Raw genomic sequence first — 26,031 nt, 5'->3', positions numbered from 1 at the left:
TATATATTTTAAGTCAAGTGAATCATATTTTATTCTTACTATCACATACATTTCAAACATCACTAATACACATAATAAACTCAAATATATTTTATGAGTATTGTTTTCAAGGTTCATCTAATTATATATATTTTTAACCAAGCATAATTATATAAAGTTTTAAAAGAAAAGAAAAACTCATCATCTTTTGCATTCTATTTATAAATAAGTCCATGATTTTTATGCCATTGCATTCATATGATATAATATTACTCGGAGTTTATGTACCAATCATTATATTTTGCAAGTTTCTCATTTTACAATAAAATTATTATTTTAAACTCAACAACATTTATAAGTTTTATTTTTTTTAAGTGGACTACTATGTATTTTTCTTCAAGATAGTTTAAATAGCATCATTATGTTTCCTTTAAAACCCTAATAACATTTACAACCTATTTTTCTTAAAAACTTCAAGCATCTTATTCAATCTAATTAATTAACCTAAGTTTGGTCGGATAACCGTAAGTTAACGGATCCTAAAGGATGCCTAATCCCTTCCCTTTAGGATAATATAGAGCCCTTACCTATAATCACACTGGTTAAGCAGACTATTAACAGAGGTTTAGTTTCAACTTTACCTTAGTTAACATTTAGATGTCCTAATTCATCGTTAAATTAATTAGGTGGCGACTCCTTAAAACAATAATTTAGGAATCCCCAATATGTCATACTTCCTAAATCGACCCGGTTAAAATGGGGTGTGACAGTATGCTGTGCCATGTACGCTTGTTCTGATATGATTTGCTATGGCCATCTGATATGACATATTATGTTACGGGGTTATGCCCCTGTTCTGATTCTTCTGTGTTGTGGCACCAGCGTCGGGAGGGTGGCCACGTTCTGTCTGCCGAGTCCCTTGGCAGGGGCCGGATTTGATGTGACATATGTTTCTGTACACACTCTGCATGTTTTGAAAATATGTATCTGATACTTTGGGTTTTCTATTTACTTTCTGTACGTTCTGTACCAGTTATGATTTTGTTTCTGTAATTCAGGCTTTGCATATTCAGTACATATTTCGTACTGACCCCCTTTCTTCGGGGGCTGCGTTTTCATGCCGCGCAGGTACCGACGACAGGTTTGCTGAGCCGTCCGCTTAGGATCTTATTCTCCTATTTTGGAGCGCTCTCTTATCCAGAGCCCATCTTTTGGTATAGTCTGTCACTACTGTATATATATATATATATATATTCTCGTTCATGGGTATGGCGGGGCCCTGTCCCGTCATATGATTCTGTCGGTCTGTTTAGAGGTCTGTGGACATGTTTGTGGGTTAGGGTCTTTCTGTATGGATGTATGTACATGTCGTTTGGGCGATCCCATACGCCGAGGCGGCCGGTCCGCGTATGTTTATATATTGCTTGGTTAGCCCTGTGTGGCTTTTGTTGGTATTTTCTGCGTGCAGGGTATATTGGATAGTCCGTAAAACAAAGGAAACTCTGTCGAAATGTTTCTGGAAATTACCTAAATTTGAAATAAAGCCTTGTCGGCTTCCGCCATATACTAGAATGAGTTGATAGAATTTGAGATAATATTTGATAGATGGGTTCGGGTGCCCAGATCGGGCACTAGTCACGGCCGACGAGGTTGGGTCGTGACACAAGCAATTAAGTGCAAACTAATGTACATCAAATTCGCCATGTCTAGAATGGTTCGACACAAAATGGATATCACACACATTTAGGGGTAGGTACAGTTTTTGTATCGAAAGTGGCTTCAACGTCTCAAGGAATACTCACATAGTTAAGTGATGCTAAACATAGAGAGAACTTAAAATTCAAGAATTAACAACTTACAAATATGTGCCACAGAACTAAACATGGTTGTTACTCATATAGAAGGGTCGTAAATGTAAGTTTCTAAGTGAGTACCATCAGGATGTATATCTTCATTTGAGATCTAAAGCTAACTGGTACAGAATTCACCAAAATATCTATAGGTAGTCCATTTAAACACAGATTGAAATTGTGTCCTATATAAGTGATATCTAAACACTTTACTGAGAAACAAAGACAAACACACTTTTCAAATATTCAACAGAATATAACCATTCATCACAGAAGCCGACGTCTCTTATCCACAAAACATTCCAACGAGAAGTAAACCCAACAACCATATAACATGAATTCTAAAGTGTATAAAAAATACATATACTATATAATAGACACATAGCACATATTCTAAATTTATATAACATTCGACTAAACAAATTCATTACTATAGTCATGTTTTCTAGAACATAAACTTAGATACTAAAAACACGATTTCTAAACACCAAAACACACGTCGACACTAAATGAATAAGAAGAAATTCAGATTTTACCTCTTGTGGGTGCAGGGAACTGAAGCTTTGAGGTCCTATTCAGATCCACCCTTTTGTAAGCAAGATTGAGTCGGAGAAAGTGTAAGAGTAATGAAATTGCTAAAGTTTCTTTGAGAGACAACAGAAAATATAAATATCTTAGATGAGAGAGTTTTCCATAGTTCAAGATTCATTTCGGCTGAAGCATTAACAAGGTATTTATAGGAGAAAGTTAGGATTTTCATATTTGAAATTTTGAGCACAACAAAGAGAGTCACGGGTGTAGAGTCATTTGAAATTAAGAATTAAATCTCTGAAAAGTATTGTTTTTGCTGAGATTTCTGATGAAAGGCTTTGCCATCTTTTGAATTCACCTTTTGACTGAATCTTGTAGTTGAAAAAGGAGAGAGAGAGAGAGAGAGAGAGAGAGAGAGAGAGAGGGTAATATCATTTCTTGCACAAGAATAGCAAGGCAAACTCTGTTTTATGAATGAAGGAATTTGGATTTTAGCTGAAGATGGAGAAGTGCCGTAGTGAAGGCGTGGAGAGACAGAAAATTATGAGAGAGGGTAAACCTAGTTTGACTCTTGGAAGATTGGGCTAGCCTTATCCGAATTGGGCCTCGGTCTGAATGGGTTTGAAGACTAATTTTGGGCTATGTTTGGGTCGTAAAACCTGGGCTGCTGATGCTTCTATGTAATGGGCAGCCTTTTTGCTTATTTTAGGATTTAAACCTCTTTTCCTTGTATTTCTTTGAGCTTCTTTGTATTAACAAGATGAATACTATATATATATATGTGTGTGTGTGTGTGTGTGTGTGTGTGATGATAATAATTTAGCAATTACCATTAATAAGGTGTGATTTAACATGCTAATTTTATTATTAGTAGATAAAATATAAGTAAGGTAATAGTATAGTAAAATATTATCTGGGTCATATCTTATGATTAATACGTAATAAGTAAGTAGCAAATGTGCGAGGTATTAATCAAGTAACAACACTTAACAATAATAATATAGTAGTAGCAATTGTAATAAAGTAAGGGCAAAAAAAAAAAAAAAGATATCTCAAGAAAATGAATTGGAATAAAGGAGGGACAAAAATGGGTGTCAACAATATTATAATTTTTTCTATTAACAATTATAGATAAAAAGAATTGTTACAAAGAAATCAAAATTAGAAAGATATATGTTATATCGTAAATCACCAAATTTTAATTCTGAAATGAAAATATAAAGTAATACATTTTATAAATATAAAGAAACAATAATCAGAGAATGCAAAGCACAGTAAAACAAGTAAAGTATTGACAAAGAAGGAAAACGGGGATAAAAGCACTCCCTCCCTTCAGTTTTACTTGTCCACGTTGACATATCAGGAGAAAGAATTTTTTTTTCTTCTTATTTTACCCTTTACATTAATTACTCATTTTCAAATCATTTTTCAAGGCTATTGAGATTATACACCAATAAATATGGATATTATGATAAAATGTATACTTCATTTATTAATTCTTAAACAATGTGAAAAGTCAAAAGTGGACAAGTAAAAGTGCACGGAGGGAATAGATAGGTGTAGGAGAATTAAAATTGAAGTGCATATGTGTATACATGAGATGAGAATAAATACTCAGTACTATGACATATGTCTAAGTGGGATAAAAAAAGTAGTTAGTTAAAGTGTACAATGTATATAACTTTTGGTACAAATTTGCATTACTGTTGTTCTCCTCTCTTCACGTTTAAAGTATTGACAAAGAAGGAAAACGGGGATAAAAGTCACACCCTTTTACTTGTCCATGTGAACATATCGAGAGAAAGAAATTTTTGTTCTTATTATTAATTTTACCCTTCACATTAATTACTTATTTTCAAATCATTTTCCAAGGCTATTGAGACTTACACCAATAAATATGAATATTATGGTAGAATATATACTCCCTCCGTCCCTTATTACTTGCCACTTTCCTTTTGCACGCCCCTTAAGAAATCTATATATAATATAAAGCTAGGCATAGACAAGATGGTGTGACACCTCTCTATGGCCTCCATTGATATTTATTTTTTTTCTCCTTTTTTTGGATTTTTTAAAATTTCTTTTATACATAATCTACTGCCTAATTGGCTTATAAAAGACTCACAAAATAAATTTTGAAGCCCACGTATCAGTAATCATGTAAGATCTTAATGCTAATTAAATTTGTTTGCATTAAGCAGCTCCCTAATATATGAGGAAGTGAAAAGACACAGTTTCACAAATATAGAAAAGACCCTGTAAATTCTGGTCAAAGGATAATACATAAGAAAAGAGAAAGACACCAGTTCAAAAGATTTAATTGACATAAACACCTTTAACTATCCAGTATAAAGAGGAGTAATTCCATTGCATGGGCAGATTTGCTTCTGCTCCGATGACTATTAGTTATTCATCCAAGAGAATGTGACAATAAGTTCACCAAACCTTTGATACAAGAGGTTCTGATGTTATGGAGATTGAGAAAAGATATAATAACAATATGACATGGGATTCCTGTTGAAGCTCCCATTAGAGAAATTTGCCATCAACTGATCTCAATCGCTTTGATTTCTACTTATTTCGCATAATAAGGTAATAACATGTGTTTCCTGTTAGTTTTTTTTTTCTCTCTTCTAATTTTATTTCCTTTTGAGTCCTCTTTTTTCTTTTTATCACTTTCTCATATGGTTATTAAAGTACATAGAGAAAAAGAAAGCAGTAGCGAAACAAAATAATAATCTATTGATTGCTTGATCATTAGAATTGTAGTGTTGGGTAGAAGACTTTTGATTGCTTCAGTAACTCTTCACCGTATGTTTTTCATTTCTTTTCTGCTTTTGATCATTAGAATGGAGAGATCATTTAATTAGGAGATGTAATTAAAGTGAGCAAATTCGGAACTTGTATTGCCACTTTTTTTTCTCTTTATATGTTAAGTTTCTTCTTCATGGTTTCTTTTATTCGAAATGAAGCTTTTGAAAAACCAAAATTATATTATCTAATTTTAGAAATCTAATATTACTGTTGGAAGTGAAAATCTGCTTTTATATCTTTTTTTTTTAAAGGAAAACATAATAATAAAATTATAATTCATCTAGCCTTTATTCTAATATAACATTTTAAAATTGCAATTTCAACGATATTTACAATTCTTTTATGCATATACATGAAATTTTTTATCTAATTTGTTTTTACAAAACTAATGCACTGTGCGAAGCTTGAATATATTCCCTAGTCATAAATAAAAGATGTATTTTACTATGTTACCCATATCTCTTTCCAATAAATACATTCTAATCAAAATTAACTATTTTCAAGAAGATTTATTACTAAAGGTAAGATGAGAAAGATTTAATTAATTTTATCTTGGTGGACATATATTTTTAGTAATGTGGCCAAGTAATATGAGGCGGAGAGGGCAAGATAGGAAATATTTAATTAATTTTATCTTGATTTTGTAAATGAACAAGTAATTTGGACATATACTTTTAGTAATGTTGTCAAGTAATGTGAGACGGAGGGAGTACTTCATTTATAATTCTTAATGAACGTGAAAAGTCAAAATGAATAAGTAAAAGTGCACAGAGAAAAAAATACATGTCGGAGAATTAAAATTGAAGTGCATACGCGTATACATGACAAGAGAATAAATATTCAGTACTATGACATATGTCCATGTGGGATAAAAAAGTAGTTTAGTAATGTGGTCAAGTAATATGGAACAGAGGGAGTATTTCATTTATTAATTATTAAAGAACTTGAAAAGTCAAAAGTGAACAAACAAAAGTGTACGGAGGAAATAAATGTGTCGGAGAATTAAAATTGAAGTGCATACATGTATACATGAGAAGAGAATAAATATTCTGTACTATGACATATGTCCACGTGGGATAAAAAAAGTAGTTGGTTAAAGTGTACAATTTATATAGCTTTTGATACAAGCATTAATTGCTGTATTAGTCCCTCTTGGACAGTTATGTATAATATAAATATTGTGATTTGATATGAAGAATATGAGCCCGTTTGGCTTAGCTTATATGTTGCTGAAAATAGTTTATAAGCTGTTTTCAGCTTTTTTTGAATGTTTGGTTGGCCAGCTTATAAGCTATTTTGTGCTTAAAATAAGCTCAAAAAAATAAGTTGGCCCGTTTGGCTTAGCTTAAAAAAGCAGCTTATAAGCTGAAAACAGCTTATAAGCCCCCCCAAAAAAAATTGGTTTACCCTAACTTATTTTTTTTTGCTTATAAGCTGCTTTTTTTAAGCCCATCCAAACAGTCTCTGTAAACACCTAATTTTTGACCGAACATAACTTTACACCCTATTTAGCTTTTAAATATTTCTTTTAGGTCTAGATTAGATATTTTGATTTTTATGTCAATTTTAGTTAGTTTTATTTTAAAAATTGAAAACTTTTAAAATAGAGTCACATTTTAGAATAAATCTTGTTTTCATTTTTATTTTTAAGAGAAAAGAAATTTGCAAAAAAAAAAAATATTTTTCTTCTAATTTGAGTTTAATAAATAAGCCAGTGATTTTACTATTCTTTTACTGTGAACTAGCTATTTAATTTTTGCTATATTTCATTGATCTATAAATAATTAGCTAATTCCTTATTTTGTATACTTTTGTCTTTGTTTAACTAAAAAAAAAAAAAAAACTAAAACAGTAAATCCTAAACTACCACAACCTAAACACCTCACCTCACGTCCTCATCCTAGCTTCCCCCATCCTAATCCCTTTAAACCTCCTCCCTTAAAACTCTCAACAAAACCTTATCCCTAACTCTCCCACTCCCTCACGTCCCATATGTCGTGCAACAAATTAAACATACCCACAAACATCTATTTAATGCACAGATACATAAAAAAAAAAAAAACATAGACAGAACGTAGAAAAACACAACAAATACTACACACAAGAACATATACATCCACAAACACATAGACACACAACACACAGAAACATAAACAGCAAACACACACAAAAAAAAAGGTTTTCTTTAAAGTTCGAGTTCGAGGTTTCCGTTTGTGGTTTGAGTTCGTGGACTTGAAGTTAGTCGTTATTAACTGGGAAATCAGTAGAATATTATAGCTTCATATTATTATTTTTCAGCGAGGTATTTACGCAAAGGTAACACTCAATCTTCATTGTATGATTTAATATCACGATTATATGAGACTTGATTCCAATGTTACGAGATTGCTCAAATTTCATATGTTTTAAGTAGTTATTATTATCCCGTGTTATGATATGAAGTAGGTTCATATTTTTGATACAATTGTTTGCCTTGATCTTATTTCAAATATTTGGTTAAATGGGTTTACGCTATGTACGTTGATGAAAGTTTTGTTTAAATTGTTTGAATAGTAAATCTTGGTTGGTATTTTTTACATTATATCTTGGTTGGTATTTTTTACATTATATCTTGGTTGGTATTTTTTACGTTATATATGTTTTTATTTTTCTTGTTTGCCTATTATTTTACTGAATAACATTACTTTTGATTTGTTTCAAAAATAAAAAAATTATTAACAGTTATAACACAATATTATGCACGTGTAGTAATCAGCAAAGAGATTTATAGAAACTAAATATAATGAACGAATACAGAACAAGGGAGGATTAAAACTAATCCCTTAAATTAGGGTCATAATATTTGATTCCTTAAATGAAGGTCTCCTAAATTAAGTATAACCCCTAAACTTGACAAATATAGTCACATCTAACGTGCAATATTTTATTCTTAATAAGAGTCAGTTGAGGAAAAATAACACTTCCCAACCTTTATTTGGACTTGGACTGTGTGTAATCCAATTTACACTCTCCTAATCACATTAACATATTTTCTTAATCAGATAAAATAAAATTGTTTTCCTCAATAAGTTAATATACCTAACTTGTCCCTAATATTTGATTTATAACATATAGATGAAATACAAAATAAATACACTTATAAGTTTATGCTAAAAATATTTTCATAAATCCAGTAGATATATGCATAATTTTTTGGTTATGCTTTTAATATTCATGGTATATTTCTAGTATAAATATTTTATATCTTCAGCATGCCATGCATTTGCAGTAGGTTTTTGTCTATACATTAGATAATCAGAATCATGCGTACACTAAGAGTATTACTTGTACTATATTTATGTCATAAAAAATAAATCATAATATATTAATTTATATAATTTATATATCCATTTTTCCTTTTCTCTGTTGCAATTGGTAGTTTGTTTATGTGACTGTATCCACGATTTTCTTTCAATTTAGGTGATCTGTTGGTTTTAAAATATATCTAAAAAATATTTGTTGGGTTTCTCCGATATAATATGAGTGGAAAAGGGACCAAATAATCATCATGGTTTAGGCAACGCGAGTAGGTTAAAAATTCTAGGTGTGGTATGCAAGTTAAGGTCGCGTTTACGCGTCTAGCTGACGTATGTCGGGGCTGAGGTCGCAACTACGCGTCTTAGTCAAGACTAGTAAAAGGTCAATAATATTTAAGCGAATCATAGGCATAGCTAAATAAACACATTTTATTCAAAATAATTTAAGCCGAACACAAGTTGATAAAGCGACCGTGCTAGAACCACGGGACTTGAGGGGTGCCTCACACCTTCCCCTCGGTCAACATAATTCCTTACCCGGACTTTTGTTTTCGCAGACCAATAAAAATAGTCATTTCCATTTGATTAGGGATTCATAAGGTGACTTGGAACACCAAAACTCAATTCCAAGTGGCGACTCTGTAACAAATAAAATAATCCCTCTTCAAAACGTCACTTTAATTGGAAAATCCTTTTTAAATAAAAACAAAACTAATTTATTTATTTTTCATGAAAAAAAGGGGTGTGACAGGCTCTATGACATAATTTTACGAATTACGTGCATAACTGATAAACCTCAACGCTCAATGTAATTTTTGTGCTTTCTTTGATGGTTTGTGTTTATAGCAAACTAGTGATATAAGGACGTGTCTTTTGCATAAAATTTTATTACTTAATTTTAATTAATTAATCTGTATATTTGCTTCAATTTATCACTTAATATACGAGATAAATTCATGTGATTTGATGTAAACACTGAACATTAGTTCTATTTTAGTAGTCTAATCTGCATAAATTAGACCAAGAAAAAAAGTTCTGTGGTTACACCGTTTCCTCTAAATTTTGATTGTCAGCAAGAATAGAACTAAAGTCCAGGGGGCGACTTTTTAAAGATTTTGTAGTTTGAAAAAACGGAAAACGAAAAGCCGAGTCCAAAAGACAAAGTTGGAAGAACTGGCAGTTGTACCTAAGCTCTCGCATCTCTCCTCTCTCTAGCCAATCATGGCGATTTAGTTTCGAAATTCAGATATTTTTTGCACAGAATTTCAATTTAAAATTCTCATATTTTTTCAAATTCCCAAACTGAAACTGTAAGAATAAATCGCAAGGTATAAGACAATGATTGTGTACCTTTTAGTGCAGCGGAAGATCCTTGAACACACCACCAAAAGAATAGCTCCAAGTCGAACTTTGAATCATTACGAAACAAAGTTAATATTCACAAACTAAATGCCTTAATCGATTTTGACCGTTCTTTTCTTGAGAGAATTAGAGAGAGAAAGAATTTCTTTCTTCAAGAAGGGAGCAGATACTTAGTATTTTCAGAAGAGGAACAATTCACCCTTAAGAGAGAAAAACTAACGTGGAGCAGTAACTTTCCTACTGGAAAGTTTTATTTTAACTGCTCTTATACTTATCCCTTTTTATATGGGTCGGGTCAGCCCTTATAGACAGACCCACGATCCAAAATTCAACATCTCCCACTTCGCTCATGATGGGCTAGACCCAAATGAGTCTCATATCGATAATACACATAATTCATACTGGCAAATAGGTCATGCGACCTGCGAGAATCAATAGCTATAACACTCCAAAACCAACTGAGGTTGTCTAATAGCTCCATGTATAAATCCAATCACATGCGGGAAGAATTCACTACGAACTTGAGGATCTTCTTACTCGCAATACCCCAGACATCATTCGCTACTCCAATAGCTAGTCATCTAATCCCTCATCCTCTAAAGAGGCGAACTCGAGTTCATGTATAACTTTATCCACAATTACACTTGTTACCCTTATGGTAAGTATAATGGTTGACTTGTGAATATGATTTATATTATTTATTTTAGTTGTCTTCCCTTTCTACTCGAAACTATCCATCCCAAATCAACTGCTTTCCTAGACATGCATTGCATTGCCGAATCACTCATAGCTATTAGTGCCATGCTAAAGTAGCAACATTGATTGGTACTTCAAGATACAGTAAAAGATCAAAGGGTATTCCAGTGGAAAGTCAATTTCGACTTTCAGATTCTCACACAATGAAGAAGCAGGGATCGATCCATTCTTCCATTAACCCAACGGTCACTAAGCACACATGGTATGAAACACGTGCTACGGTGTTCTCACCTTATATTGTCTTGTGTGTCTCATTCTTTCACTCATTCAACACCGTACAGATCTTGATCAAGACATCTGCAGATATCTAACCCGAGCTTCTCTCTTCAATGATCCTCAAATTCATCTTCTTAGAGAAACTCACATCTGACTTTCAAAAACAAGTCATAAGGATATTGCAATCCGTTAGTCTGAGATCTATTCTAGACCGATCTTTTATCAAAAGATATATGACCTTTCACTAATCAAAGTTTCAATAGGTCTCATCTCTGCGTGTTCCTCGACGTCACAGGCGATTGCCCATGTGAGAGAGTCGATCCCGTGACTTGGTCGATACCTTTATCCTTCCCTAGGATATCATTACGTGCACATAGAATATCAACATAGTTTCAATAATGATTCATTGATGAGTATACAATTATAACCAAAGCATTTTACAATACACAAATATTAACATATCCTTCGCAAACACAGAGCCACAACATGTTTTCTAAGGTGTCTCGAGATATTGATTTTGTAAGAGGACAACTATCATTTTTGTGTAGGTATTTATTGAAATGTTATTTCTCCACTTTCCAGGATGTCTCACAAGGTTATGTGTACTTGAAATCAATTTGCTTGGTCTTATTATGAAACTTAGGATTCTTTGTTTAGGCAATAGTCTCTTGACTATCACAATACAAAATTATGGAACCCTAAGAATCCTTTGCAATATCAAAGAATCCTTAACCAAATAATTTCTTGTACTACAGATGCACAAGCCAAGAATTCAACTTCCATACAGGAAAGCACCGTGCAAGTTTATTTCTTACTTTTTTGACATAGTACCACTATTAGTAAGAAAACATAGCCGGAGGTCGATTTTCTATCATCCGATCACCAGCCTAATCATCATATGTATAACCTTTTAGGAGTAAATCAGATCCACTATAGCATAGTGAATAATTTGTAGTTCCTTTCAGGTACCATAAAATCCTCTTCACAGCTTTCCATTGATCTCTTTCAGGATTGGATTGATACTTACTACCAGACCTATGGCATAACAAATGTCCGAAAAAGTACACATCATAGCGTAAATCAAGCTCCCGATAGCATTTGAATATTAAACTTGAGACATGTCTTCCTTTTATTTTTCAGTCTATGGACACAGATCAAGGCTGAAAGTTTCACCTTTTGCCATAGAAGTATCCACGAGTTACAACTATTCATTCGAAAGAGTTCCAGAATTTCCTTTATCTATGTTTCTTGAAACATACTCAAAAAACTTTTCTGGAACGATCTCTTGGATCTTAACACTCAAAATATAGTCATATTCACCCATGTCTTTCATGTCGAAATACTTTGAAAGCTATGAGTTAATAGTTTTTACATACTCTAAATTATTTCTGGCTAATAATATATCATCCACGTAAAGGGAAAAAAGTACAACCATTCCGTTGGAATTTTTCATATAGATGCAATGGTATTCATTAATCATGATAAAATCATATGAAATCACCTCTTGATGAAACTACAAATACCATTGCGTTGAAGAACGCTTCAGGCCAATAATAGATCTTTTCAATTTACAGATGATAGGGTCTTGGCCTTTAATGATGAGACCTACATGTTTTTCCATGTCGATTTCCTCATTTAGTTTTCTATTGATAAAAGTTGTCTTCATGTCCATTTGTGTAATTCTATATCCAAACATGCAACAATAGCCAAAAGTAAGAGAATTGAGGTAAACTTCACAACTGGTAAAAAAAAAAAGGTTTCTTATAATTTATTCCAGCTTCTTGAGTAAAACTTTTTACCACCAATCGCGCCTTGTATCTTTCTATTGACCCGTTCGCTTTGCGTTTAACTTCGAGAACCCATTTGTTCCCAACAACTCTATGTTAGGAGAAGGGTCAACCAGATCCCAAACCTTGTTGGTTCTCACAGACTCTAATTCTTCTTCCATTGCTTTGATCCACTCATCTTTCCTAGGACTCGCTAAAATCTTAGTCGCAGAATTAGGCTCATCCAATTCTATAGGTGCTACCACGAAACGGTAATCTTTAATCTTATAAGATTTCTTAGGTATACCTTTTTTGGTACTCTTATGTAGCTGAAATTCAGATTAATCAAAAAGATTTTGGGATTGAGAACTCCCACTCCCACTGTAGCTGGAAAAACGTTTTTCAGAAATATGACATCTCGTGATTCAATTTCAGTATCAGTTTCATCCTTTAATCAGCATTGAACACATACCCTTTGGAGTGTTCATATATAGAGTATCTTATAAAGATATATTTCTTTGTCTTTTGGAACCAGTATATCAAGCTTTTTAAAATGATCTTTTACACATGTAGCACAATACAAGGTCGCAGATAATTCAGGTTTGATTTCTGACTAGTCCATAGCAAGGAGTGGAAATAACTGATATAGAATGCACATTATTCAATATGTAGGCTTCAGTCAATAACGCATCTTTCCAAAACGAGATAGGTAAATTCGTATGCATCATCATGGACCTTGTCATTTCCAATAGTGTTCTATTCCTTCTTTCTGCTACACCATTTTGTTGAAGTGTCTAAGGAATGATTAACTGTCTGTCACTGCGCTTTTCATTACATAATTCATCAAATTGTCTTGAGCGATATTCACGCCTTCTAATTGATTCTCAACCTCAATCATATATCTTCTAAAGTATTCAAGTGCTTCAGATTTTTGAGAAATCTAATAGACATAATCAAAGTGCGTGAAATCATCGACAAATGTAATGAAAAGAAACACAACAGACCAAGCCTTCACATTTCTTGAATTATAGACATCTGAATGGATTAATTGCAATAAAAAGTCAGCTATCTTAGCCTTCCCATATGGTTTATATCTAATCTTTCTGACAAGATAATGTTCACAAGTTGGGATATCTATGTTGGTGAAAGAACCCAAGTGTATTTTCTTAGACAACCAATTCATTTTATCTTGCCCAATGTGACTCAATCTTGAATGCCATGTAAAAGCAACAACATCTTTGCACTCGAAGAGCATGTCAAAATGTGTTAGACCACATAATAGTTATAAGCGAAAGAATTACAATTCTCTAGAGTAAATGTGTCCAGAACCATAGAAAACATTCTCTAGAGTAATTTTTCACAACATTATTGCTGAGGAGAAACCTAATACAAGGAGAACAAACATTGACAGTTGCAGCACTGCAATTTTAATCTTTCTTCTTGTAATGCCACTTTTCCTTGTTGGAATTAGTAGGTCTCTTTCCCTAGAGGATCCATCTTCGGTCTCCTTGACCCTTTTTTCAAGTCTCTTGTGCTTGAAGCCTGGAAGTTTTAATACCACTTGATTTGTCGCATAAGCATTAGATATTGGCTTAGCAGCACTAAGTCTCTCATCTTCAAGCTCCACATGACGGACAACAATAATAATTATTTTGATGTCATCATTATGGATCAAGTTAACCTTTTAAAGATTCTCAAATATTAGGAAGAGACTGGATCACTTCCTACCCTTACTGCTCGTCCACTAGACTATGACCAACACTTTTAAGTTGAACAATCATTCCAGACATCACCTTTTGGTGTTGCTTGACGCGATGAGCAATTCACTTCTTTTACGTGCCAAACTTGATTGCCAATTATCTGAGGCGAGTCAGAATTGTACTGTCACACACACACACACACACACACACACACACACACACACACACACACACACACACACACACACACACACACACATATATATATATATATATATATATATATATATATATATATATATATATATATATATATATATATCATGTAAGTGTGCCTACATGACATGAGCAGTATAATATATTTCACATCATAGATGAGATCATTAACAACTGAATTTACAATAATTCCACAGGTAGGGGAGTCTTTCTTCTTCTTCTACGCATTGTAAGAATCAAGATTTCTCCTATGTAGGCAGTGTTACCCTCATTTGGGTGACACATCACAAGGTTTATACTATTTAGAGCATCTTGCTTTTTAGTACAAATCATATCTTATGGCTTCATGTATCATGATTTTCGCCGTTTGACTTATCACCCTTATTCAGATCACTAATTATACTTTTTGAAGCCATAATCTTTATGAGAGACAATCATCCAAGTAAGACTCATCAATTATGCATGGGATATACATACTCAAACAAATCAATTCTCATAATGACTTCACATTTAGTGTAGAATTGAAAGGTCATTTAATTTCCAATCATCATCCTCCAAATATTTGATCAAAAATAGAAATTATTTCTTAGTATGTATGAAATTATATTTGTAACTAGAATCACAAAGATTCTTTAAGTCGCATCCTCCTACAATATTCTGTTATACATATTAATGAGTAGAAATTATAACAGAAGAGACAAACAACACATTCTTTTGAAAAAAATAAGTTTATAACACTTTCAACCTAAGTCTTAAAGAGCCTGCCTATAGGAGAAGGTTGATAAAGTGAGGCAATTGACATGTCATTAAAAGCAAAGATTTCAAAATTTAAGCTTCTCTGTTCTTTTTCTCCTCCCACTTGGTTTCAAGTGCCAGAGTATATACCAAATGAGGTTGATTTGGAACATACTCATGATAAATATTGTCCAATCCTTTTGTCACGCCCCGAACCATGGCCTAGGTATAACACGACACTCGATGCCTAACTGCATGTGACCGAGTGAACCCATAGGCTGGCTGAATCAACATGTGATATCAAAATATACAAGAATAAGAAAATAAGACCCAACACTTGTTGATCTACTAAAAAGTTTGACTGAATTATATTAAATGCGGAATTTACTGTTTAAGTCTGAAACATCTAAATAAATAGCCAACAAGGGTAATACATCAAAGTCTGCTAATATCTAACTGATTGAACTATGTCTATGAAGCCTTTAATGAATACTAAAATATAACTGTCTAAAACTGGAAAGACTGAAAGCAAGATAACGCCTCGGAGGAAGTGGGGCTCACCAAGTAGCTAATACAAGCAGTCCTAGCTAGCTGAATCGTCAACCTGTATATCGTTGTCTGCATCGAAAGTCACAGGCCCCTAAGCATTAAAAAGGGATATCAGCACATTTGAATTGTACTGGTATGTAAAGATACTAAAAGAAGGAAATATAAGTACTGAAACTGATAATTGTAAACTGAACTAAACAGGGAGGTAAGGATCTAAAATGCTCCCTGTTCTGAATGCAGAACCATTTGTATAACTGTAAATATAAATTGTGGCCTAGGGCCCAAATAAATGTGCACAAAACTGTGGCCTCAGGCCCAAGCAAACACGTATGCATAAATTGTGGCCTAGGGCCTAAAAATGGAGATACATGTGATCAACATTAAGCAATTTATGATACTGAGACTGAGCTATAACTGATAGCATAATTGTTTCTGATTATGGAACATAAGCAAATAACTGATTATACACTGACTAAGACTCATGTGATGTCAATACACAAGTCTATAATGATTACGTACTGATCAGTTCATTATATTCAAAATGAAAACCATGAATGAATTATGAAACTATATCCCTAGAAGATAGCAGTTCTACAACTATTCAAAAAACTAGGGCTAAACTGTATTCTGAGTCAAATCACTGATAAGCATGAAGAATAAGGTGTCGGGAGAATCATAAACATTCCCTAACGTAGATAGTTAGCCTCACATACCTGTAATGCTCCAAAACTTGAAGAAAAGGTCTGAACTTTTGAAGAAGAAACCCAAAGCTTAGAACTTGAAACCTTGAGAAGAGGTTTCACCGATTTTCGTAGCTACTGTTCATAGCTCAAACCACAATCCTCAGGAATTCCAAATCTGATCTCCACCGTTCACATTTAATAACTATGTATTGTGATCACTCAGTTAAAATGGGCTCGATCCAATGGTTAAATTAGCGAGAAATACCAAAAGAAGCTGGCTGGTCAGAGGGAAATCTACAGTAGAATTACTAGGGTTTTGAGTTTGATGGAGTGCGTCTAATTAAATCCTATTTCATGATTGTACCAACCATTAAATGTCTAAAATATAGTAATAACTCCATATAATCCATTAATGATTGACGAGCTTACCTTTTTAAAGAAATCCCAAAGCTTCATTCCAAATTCGATCTTAAATGGATTTTTTTTCCAAAATCTAGCGATTTCAAGTAATTATTTGGTGTTAATCTAGTGTTAACTTAATATAATTGACATACGGATTTGAATAAGAACTCACCTTAGGTGTTTGGTAGTAGCTCTGGTAAAAAATCCTTACATAAAACGTTCTAGGGTTGTATTTATAGGTTATCATAAAGGTTTAGGCTTTAAAACCTAATCTTACAAGAATCGGGATTTTCATTTTACACGTGGCCCCTATATGGATGGAAAGACATTTCAATGGGCTACAACTTTCATGTTTTGAATTTTCTGCAATTCTCAACGGATTTTCACGAAATCAGGCTAGAAGACAAACTTGCCGTAAACTTAGCTGATTCTATCGAATCTTAAGCATTTTACTATTAGCCAACTTGCGACGATTATATCCCCTTGCTCCGATCTCTGATTGGCCTGATCCTTATATGCTTGGAAAGGTACTTCCACGTACTACAACTTTCATTAGGAACTATTTCAAAATTCTCAACTAATTAAGGGGTTATTGTTGCTCGAAATAGGCCCCTCGACCACTTTCGTAAAACGTTCAAACCTTCAAATTTCGATTGAAACTCTAACGACACAAGTCTAACTTTTGTTGTAAGATACAGGGTGTAACACCATTGCCTACAATATTCTCGGAGAGAATTCGGACAAAATGACCATTTTATTCACCCCATAAATAATAAGTTATCGATTATGCTAATTTCTCCCCCAAATAGGCAAAGAAGTACTAGTACAGTAGCAACAAAAAAAAAACATTTTCAACTTAATAAATTCCTCATATTTTCTTCTCCCTTCCCTATGACAATATCGCTCATCCTTAAAGATCCTTTGTACCGCCGGCAAAGCATTAGACCTTACGATCTCAAAATAAAAATAAAAAAAAGCAAACCTGATAATAGTCCTGTGTCGACGTACTCTTCTATGTTGTCCCTAACTCAGCTCTCAGTGTCACTTCCACTTGGAGAACTTCGAGCTAGTCCACCTCCAGATGTTTTTGTTAACAAGAACAAGGAAACAACTAAGATGGTCACAACCATTAAATGTGACAACATATGTCACAATAACTCTGTAGAAGAGAAATTTAGTAAAGAGTTGTATTTATTTTATTTTTTTATATATATAAATTCTCGATCCTTTTAGGAACACTCGTGTAACAGTAAAAGAATGACTACGACTTGGCTAAATCCATTCGCTCCAAGTAATAATGAGTTGATTTAGACCGAACTTGAACCATTTTGGTTAGTTTTAAATACCAAAGGACACGTAGCCCTTTTACTGTTAGTGCTAGCATATGTATTGCTAATTCATCTAACCAACCACACATTCAGGTCATAACGAAAAATAATTTGTTGGTCAATCAAAGTTAAAAATTTACTTTAGACAAGAAACAAAATTGACCAACAAAAAAAAGAATGCAGAATCCATCTGCCATCATAACAGGACAAAACAAAACAAAAGATGGAGTACTAATATCTTAGGGGCAAACTAACTTTTTCAGTCCATCTCTCTAACATTTTTTTACTCAATGAAAAAAAAAAAAAATCTTCCTTTATCAAGTAAAAAGAACCACATGGGTCCTTTGAGATGGCAAACTATAGTTAGTTTGGAGGAAAAAAGTTTCATCTCTTACAAAATATTTTGTGTTAGAACCACCAAATCAAACTGATGATCAAGAAGGCAACACAGTTGTAATCAAACAACTTTTACTGTACCTTTCATATCAAACAATTGCTCTGTCTTTTTTTTTTTTTTAGTTTATTAAACTGCTGCAGTATAATAAAATTGCAGTATCAATCTCAAACGCAAAACAATCTTCGATAGAGAAGATGCAAAAAATAAACACAAAACCTTTTCGAATATTTCATTAGTGGTACCCATTTCAGTGGTGGTACCCAAAACAAGTTTTCATTGCACATCTAGCCACCACTGTAAGAATAAATCACGGGGTGAGATAACGATTGTGTGCCTTTTAGTGCAGCGGAAGATCGTTGAACTCACCACCAAAAGAATCGCCCCAAGTCGAACTTTGAATCACTAGGAAATAAAGTTAATATTCACAAACTAAATGCCTTAATGAATTTTGTGTGTTCTTTGCTTGAGAGAATTAGAGAGAGAAAGAATTTCTTTCTTCAAGAAGAGAGCAGGTATTTGGTATTTTTAGAAGAAGAACAATTTACCCTTAATAGAGAAAAACTAACTTGGCGCAGTAACTTCCCTAGTAGGAAGTTTTATTTTAACTGCTCTTATCCTTATCCCTTGGGGTCAGCCCATATAAAGCGACCCATGACCCAAAATCCAATAGAAACGGTAATTCCGAACAAACACTACCTTTAATGAACTGGCATGTCCGAACCTGTTGATACCCAAATGCATGGCTATAAATTCAGACGCTTCACCTCAGCTTTTTGACAACCGAAAATTAGCAAACATTCTACATTGTTTTTCAAAAGCAATAACGTAGGTATCTAGTGTGATTTGCTTCACCATTTGAGTTCACTGAAGTTTTACAATTTGCATTACCGTTATTGCAGAATAGTTTTAATTTTCGTTCTATTCTAGGAGAAATTAATCCATGTACCTTAAAATCTGTAAGTGAATTAATATTTTTAAGGACACACAAGAAAATTGTGGGTTCGAAAAAAATTCTCTATTTCTTCTACATTTTGTTTTTTTGTGTAAATAAAATATTTTATTATCAAAAGAAAAGTTAATTACAAAGCATTCATGACTGAGAGCCGGACAAAGGTCCCAACACTTCATTATCAAAACCAGCAACATGCTAACTAAGAAGGCAAACTACTTATTACTGCAGTAGGATAGAATTAAAGTCTACCAACCATCTTGTTATCTGGTATCTGGAGTCTCATACAAAATAGATGACTTGATAGTTGATATATACTACAAGATGAAAGCTGTCAAGTGGTTGTTGGCACTTGGCAGTGGGGACCAATGGTTTCGATTTTATAGATTCTGAATTTCTAGAATAAGATAATATTAAATTCGTTATAAATTATTTATACATGTTAAGAATTTTTTAACGCAAATGCAAGATTTAAGCTAAAAGATATCGTTCTGTCGAATCCCTGATTTCGATAGGGTCACTACAAGTAAAAATATATTTCGCAATAAAAATTTTTTTGTTGTCATAGATTGATTATTATTGCAAAAAATAGTTTTAGCAACAAAAAAAAAATTATTGCATGAACTTTTCCCAACAACTGTTATTGCAACAACGTGCAACAACTTCTTTTGTTTTTTTTATTATCTTTTTTTTTGGTAACTATTTATATTCACTACCAAGTGTAACTGTACAACACAAAGAAAATTTCAAACCTGGCTAACAGACATGTCCTATAGCCAGTTTTTCAACCACATTCACTCTACCTACCAATTACTTAGTCTTCTCTACTTACCTACTACATAATGCACAGGGCTCATCATACCTACTATCACCTAATCACCTATGGATAGTGATTCATTGCATCTATCCTATTTCTCAGCTTCACATCATGGTATCCTCTATAACATGATTCCTGTATTATCACCTTGACTATAGACTCGGCTGGTCTGATTTTTTGTTGGAAGATCCTTCTGATTCTCTCCAGCCATATGTGGTAGACTGTACACACCAGTGTCATTCTTGCTATAGCAGCTTCAGGTCTCCTTCCTTTCATGTGGTGGCAGGCCCACTCTGGTTCCTGCTCCCAGTCCATGCTACTCCTTTGTATCCCTTGCCACTGCAGTATTTTGTTCCATACACTTGATGACCAGTTGCATTTTTTTTTTTTATTATCAAAAGTACTTTTTGCAATAATAATCAATACTATGACACTAAAATTAAATCTTTTGGCAACAAAAAAATCATTTGCTGACAATATAACTAAGTTGTTGCCAAATATAATTTTTTTTGTTGCGATTTCTATACTTTCTTGTAGCGGATATCCGACATTGATTCCTGGAAACTTAATTCCACATTAATAATCATTAATCTGTACAATATTTTCTCCCCAAGTCTTCTTATCATTCCTCAAATTTTTCAATATATTTAAAATTCATTAGCTCAACTAATCTGAATGATAAGCATTTCCTAATAAAAATTCTTTAAATTCAAATCTTGAAAAAATCTTAATCATCTCACCAAACAGTCTTATAGTTTCAAGTCTTTTTATCTACTTATGCGGTTGTGGACAGAAAATTATGAATCATGAACTTCCTTGAAATGAGAACATTCAACTTCTTCATTGATTAGTTTCTTGATCAATCATATAGTGAATCAATATTATGGGAACTTTATTATTGCCTTGAAATGGCGATATATTTCACCTTGGTTATTGTGAATGATGTCTTCAATTTTTTTCTAACTCTCCGCTCGTTTGAGGCATAAACTTTCTCAGGTCGTAGCCCTATATGGGCATATTTAACGAATGTTCAAGATATGGGTTTGGAAAAAATAGGGTAAATAAATAGGATTGTTTGTTAAAACATTCGAGGATATTGAAATTAATTATAGTTTAAATCTTTCTAAAATTGAAAAATGTAAAGGACCCACAAATATAGTAATTTAAAAATCAAGTAGAATTACAGAAATGGAGTTTGATCATTTTGGTTTCTCGTCAATTGGTGAACAATAAAATAAAACTCTCTATCTTGGTTACATCTTTCCCACGCGCCACCCTATGGCTAAATCCAAAATCCCAACATAACTTCAACCACAAGTCAGAATCCACATAAATGCTCGTATGCTACCCACTATTAAAAAATGAAGGTTTTCCTACCGACAATCGGCGGAAAATTTATGTTATAAATTATGATTTTTCTATATTATTTTCACCGAATCAGTTCATTGAGAAAATGCATGGTGAAAAACAGATTTTTATTAAAACGTTGAGAAACATCCTAATTTTTTCATGTGAAAACACTACTATTTTTCTTTTCTCACTGACTCAATCAAAACATATGTGGAAATATAACCACTGGACATAGTGATTTTTAGTTGTGACCTCACTAACTAGACCTTCGAAGCCCAACTCTAGCTCAACTCAAGTTTACTCAAAGATGTACTCTAGTTAGAGAGCTCTCATCTAGTAGAAGATTAAAATCGGAGAAATTCGGTCAGACTTCAGAGCTCAGATGTCAATCCGAGCTTAGGAAAAGATAGGACATTTTTTTATCCACATGTTTTTACTAATTTCACCTATGATTAAGATGGTGATATTATCTATTTCAAGAGCATGATTATATATTGTTGGAGGCTATCTGATAAGAATCTTCAAATTAAATATAGTCTCTGATGTTCAATATATAAAGAGGGTAGGGTCCATGTCAAACTCTCCGGCCTCTGCCACCCCAAGGTAGATTAATAAAGAAAAATCAACTCCCCTGAGTTTTGACCTAATGAAGAAACCCCTTTTAGCCACTTCATGACCTCTTTTCATAAAGTAAAAGAGTGTTTATTATTGTTTAACAAGGTTATAAAGTGATTACGATGAAAATTGTTAAAATTAACAAAATATGGTACAATCACAAAAGACATATATTAGGGACCCAAGATGCAAAAAAGCTCATTTCAGTGCAGACGATATGTCACATAATTGAATAGCAAAGTATATTATTTGGACCAGATCAAGGTTACACCAAATAGCGTTTGAAAAAGGATTTATATATGTCCAATTATTGCAGCTACTATTTGAATTGTTTCATCTTTAATCAATCCACTATATCATGTGTGTACATATATGGAAGGAACTATATATTATTTGGTGAAAATGTAATTCTAGCCAGGCTTGTTATTGAAAGCTAAGCCCGTGGGTGAATATAGCAGCAAAAGCATTCATTTGAGTTTTAGACAAAGACAAGCCAACCTCTAAATCTCCATCGAAGTCCTTGGATTTACTAAGAGACATCGATATTCCATCACCACTGTCAATAGAAACGAACTCTAACTTCGCAGGCCTTCCCCAGCCAAAATCAGCAGCATATAAGTCAAGCTTTGGTGATCCAGCAACTGTAAGGCACCGATTCACGTCTACATCGAAATATTGTCTAAACCAGCTACCATTCAGGATCCACTCCTCATCATTCATTCTTTTCTGAATGGATTCCCTAATTAATTCCACAGCAATCGTAAAACCTTCCTTTCTAGCTAAGTCAGCATGTCTTATTCTTGCAATGTACCCTGCTATGCAATTCCCAAAATAAGATGGAGGAAGTGGTGGATTGAATCGCGCTCTACAATCTGCTGGACATCCAAAGAACTCCATTACATTATCGTCTATATCTTCTCCGATCGCGGCCTCTGATTTTATCAAGCAAGTCCATACATAAGCACACGTTACGATGAAAGAGGTTACATGAGTTAGACTCGGTCGTCTTGACAATATCAAATTCTTGAGTTTTCCGATATCATCTCGTGTTATAGTAAATGTACCTCGAACCTTGTCAGGAGGAGTCACTATGTCACGCATCTCTAGATTATCTTTCTTCATATCCTCCCATATGGACATCCCTTGTCCATGAGGGTCTTTGATTACGGACCTATCATAAAATGGAATGAACTCATTTTCTAAGAATTGTTCATGTCCACCAAATTTGTGGAGCAGAGCCCATGCCCTTATGAATCCTACTATGGTAGCTCCATCACCGGCAGCGTGATGGTTAGTGAAACCAATGGATATGCCAACATTTGGAAAAAGTGTCACTTGAATTGCTAAGACCGGGGCTAATTTGATCCCCGGTGCATCCTTAGGTTCCGCCAACTGGGGAAGAAAGTGATAAAAATCCTTAGCAATATGGGGATGGTCACCAATGAAATAATTGAAATCCATATCAGTCTCAGAAAAAGTAACAGATACAGAATCGTCCATCACATAACGTAGCTCAGGATATCCGCTAGAATCTAGCGGACAAGCAACGTTGCCAGCTAAGGGTGTATAGTGTTTGAGAGCGAGGGAGAGTGAATCTTTAAGAGGAGGAATAATGTTTTGGACGAAATCGGATTTGGGAATGGAGAGCTTGTAGAATAAAATCCGCCGCATACGGTGGAAAGCTAACCAGAAATGATCGAAATACGTAAATGGGAGTGTCAACTCCACTGCACTGCCGGGAGGTGGCGCTACTTGGCATTGCTCAATCACAGTTGCCATGTTATAACGTTTGGCTAAGAAATATACAAATTATATAGAATTGGACGTGCTTATCAAATATAACTAACGCCATAAAACTGTTGCTTCTGATGACTCAACAGGTGATCTCATCAAGGGCGGATCCAAAGTATGATATGTACGGTCACAGGACGTTAGCAGCTTTTGTCCAAATTCTGTATATGTATTAAGAATTTTATTAAATATCTATAAATATTTAACTGTGAATTCAATTATTGTTGCATATTAACTTAACATCGTTCTAGAAACCCATACAATTTAAATTTTAAATCCGCCTCTGGACTTCATACATAAAGTAATTGACGCATTTGGTTTCTGAATCTAACCTTGAAACGTAGAGAGACGGATCCATCATTTGAAGTTCCTACATTAATCACAAATTAATACTACAATGATAATTAAGTTCATAATCAAATATTTATAAATATTTAATAGATTTTTTTTATGTAGAGTCCTGATAAAACTTATTGAGATCACATGAACCTCTGAGCAAGCTTCGAGATTCACCCCCGGAAATGTATACCTTATCAACAACATGGCAATGCATGTATGGTTGTCATGGACGCCTTTTGTCCTAATTTGAATTGTTTGTTTCGATATATGTGGCTGAAATTGGATTAAGGCCTACCAGAGCCATATCAAAGATGCCGTGTCTGAATTAAATTCCAATTCAACAAAGTTTAGAACTCTTCTAGATAAATTAGTCCAGCACCGTATGTGAATAAATGTAAAAACTATTCATTGCATTAGAATGTGAGATGTACTTCTATTACTCCCTTTGACCATGAATTTCGATATAGAATCTTTAAATTTTTTGAAATAAAATTTAAATATTTGAAAAATACACAGAAAGTATTATAATTCATAATAATTAATAATTTAATATATCTAAAAGGTATATGAAAAAATCACGCGCGATAAGAAAAAAATTTGACTGTCAAAATTCGAAAAATGTGACATAAATGGAGGCGGGGATTACTTAATTATGATTTATTAATATCTATTTTAACTTGTATTATCACATGTTGTGATTTGATATGAAGAATATGACATAAGTTGACTAATCACGTAGCTGATAAACCTCAACGCACAATGTGTGTTTGGTGCTCTCTTTGACGGGTCAGTGTTCGTACTTTATACAAACCAGTGATATGATGAAATGTGTGGATAAACTTTTATCACTTAAAATTATGAGTAATTAACATTTATGTTTGCTTCAATAATTGTACGTGATAAATTAATGTGATTTGATGTAGATATCGGACTCTTATCTCCATCTTTAGCACTTAGCAGACTAGTCTGCATAACTTGAGAAAAAATAGTTCTTAGGTAACACCGTTTCCTCTAAAGTTAATTGTCAATAAGAACATAACTAAAGACCAATTTCAGACACAACTACTAATTTCGCCTCAAATTATGTGGCAGTGTTCAGAACTTCAGATTTTGAAAGTTAATCGAGTTCTTCTTGATCATAATTTTTTCATATGCCTTTTAAATATTTTAAAAATATAATTGTCGTAACTTATATTATACTTTTTACGTAATTTTCAAACATGTAAATTTTATTAACTTTTAAAGATTCTATGTCCGATTTCAATACTATATTAAAATAAAAAATTTAACTCTCGAAAAGCGGATTAAACACATAAAATGAAATAGATGGCGTATATCAATTTACCTGAAGAAATGTTCGATATGACAAGTGAAAATATGATCGTTATAATTACCACGAGTGCTTCGTCCTTGATCCTTAAAATATAAATTGTATCAACCATAACAAAATAAGGTCGAAAGCATATTTTCACTGTCAACAAAAATGGAATTAATTAGAACACATATTTGAAATGAGATTTGCATAGAAAAATCTAAATACTGTTCTATATGTTCGTAGTTCCAAATGTGCATTAGGAAAATCAAGAGATA

The 26,031-nt window shown here is 33.3% G+C and overlaps 1 protein-coding gene across 1 annotated transcript; it reads right to left on the bottom strand.

The window, feature by feature from the left end:
- Positions 1–22,536: 22,536 nt before the first annotated feature.
- On the bottom strand, positions 22,537–24,252 carry LOC132630846 (phenolic glucoside malonyltransferase 1-like). The gene has a single exon (XM_060346447.1). It carries the CDS (start codon positions 24,088–24,090, stop codon positions 22,735–22,737), a length of 1,356 nt encoding a protein of 451 aa, XP_060202430.1. The 5' UTR covers positions 24,091–24,252; the 3' UTR covers positions 22,537–22,734.
- Between the last annotated feature and the right edge of the window lie 1,779 nt (positions 24,253–26,031).

The sequence above is a fragment of the Lycium barbarum genome, chromosome 1 (assembly GCF_019175385.1).
Source record: "Lycium barbarum isolate Lr01 chromosome 1, ASM1917538v2, whole genome shotgun sequence".
Lineage (NCBI taxonomy): Eukaryota > Viridiplantae > Streptophyta > Magnoliopsida > Solanales > Solanaceae > Lycium > Lycium barbarum.
This window is presented reverse-complemented; position numbering and strand designations above follow the sequence as displayed.

Excerpts from the sequence above, each read along its gene's own strand:
- LOC132630846 (XM_060346447.1), bottom strand. The coding sequence starts at position 24,090 with ATGGCAACTGTGATTGAGCAATGCCAAGTAGCGCCACCTCCCGGCAGT.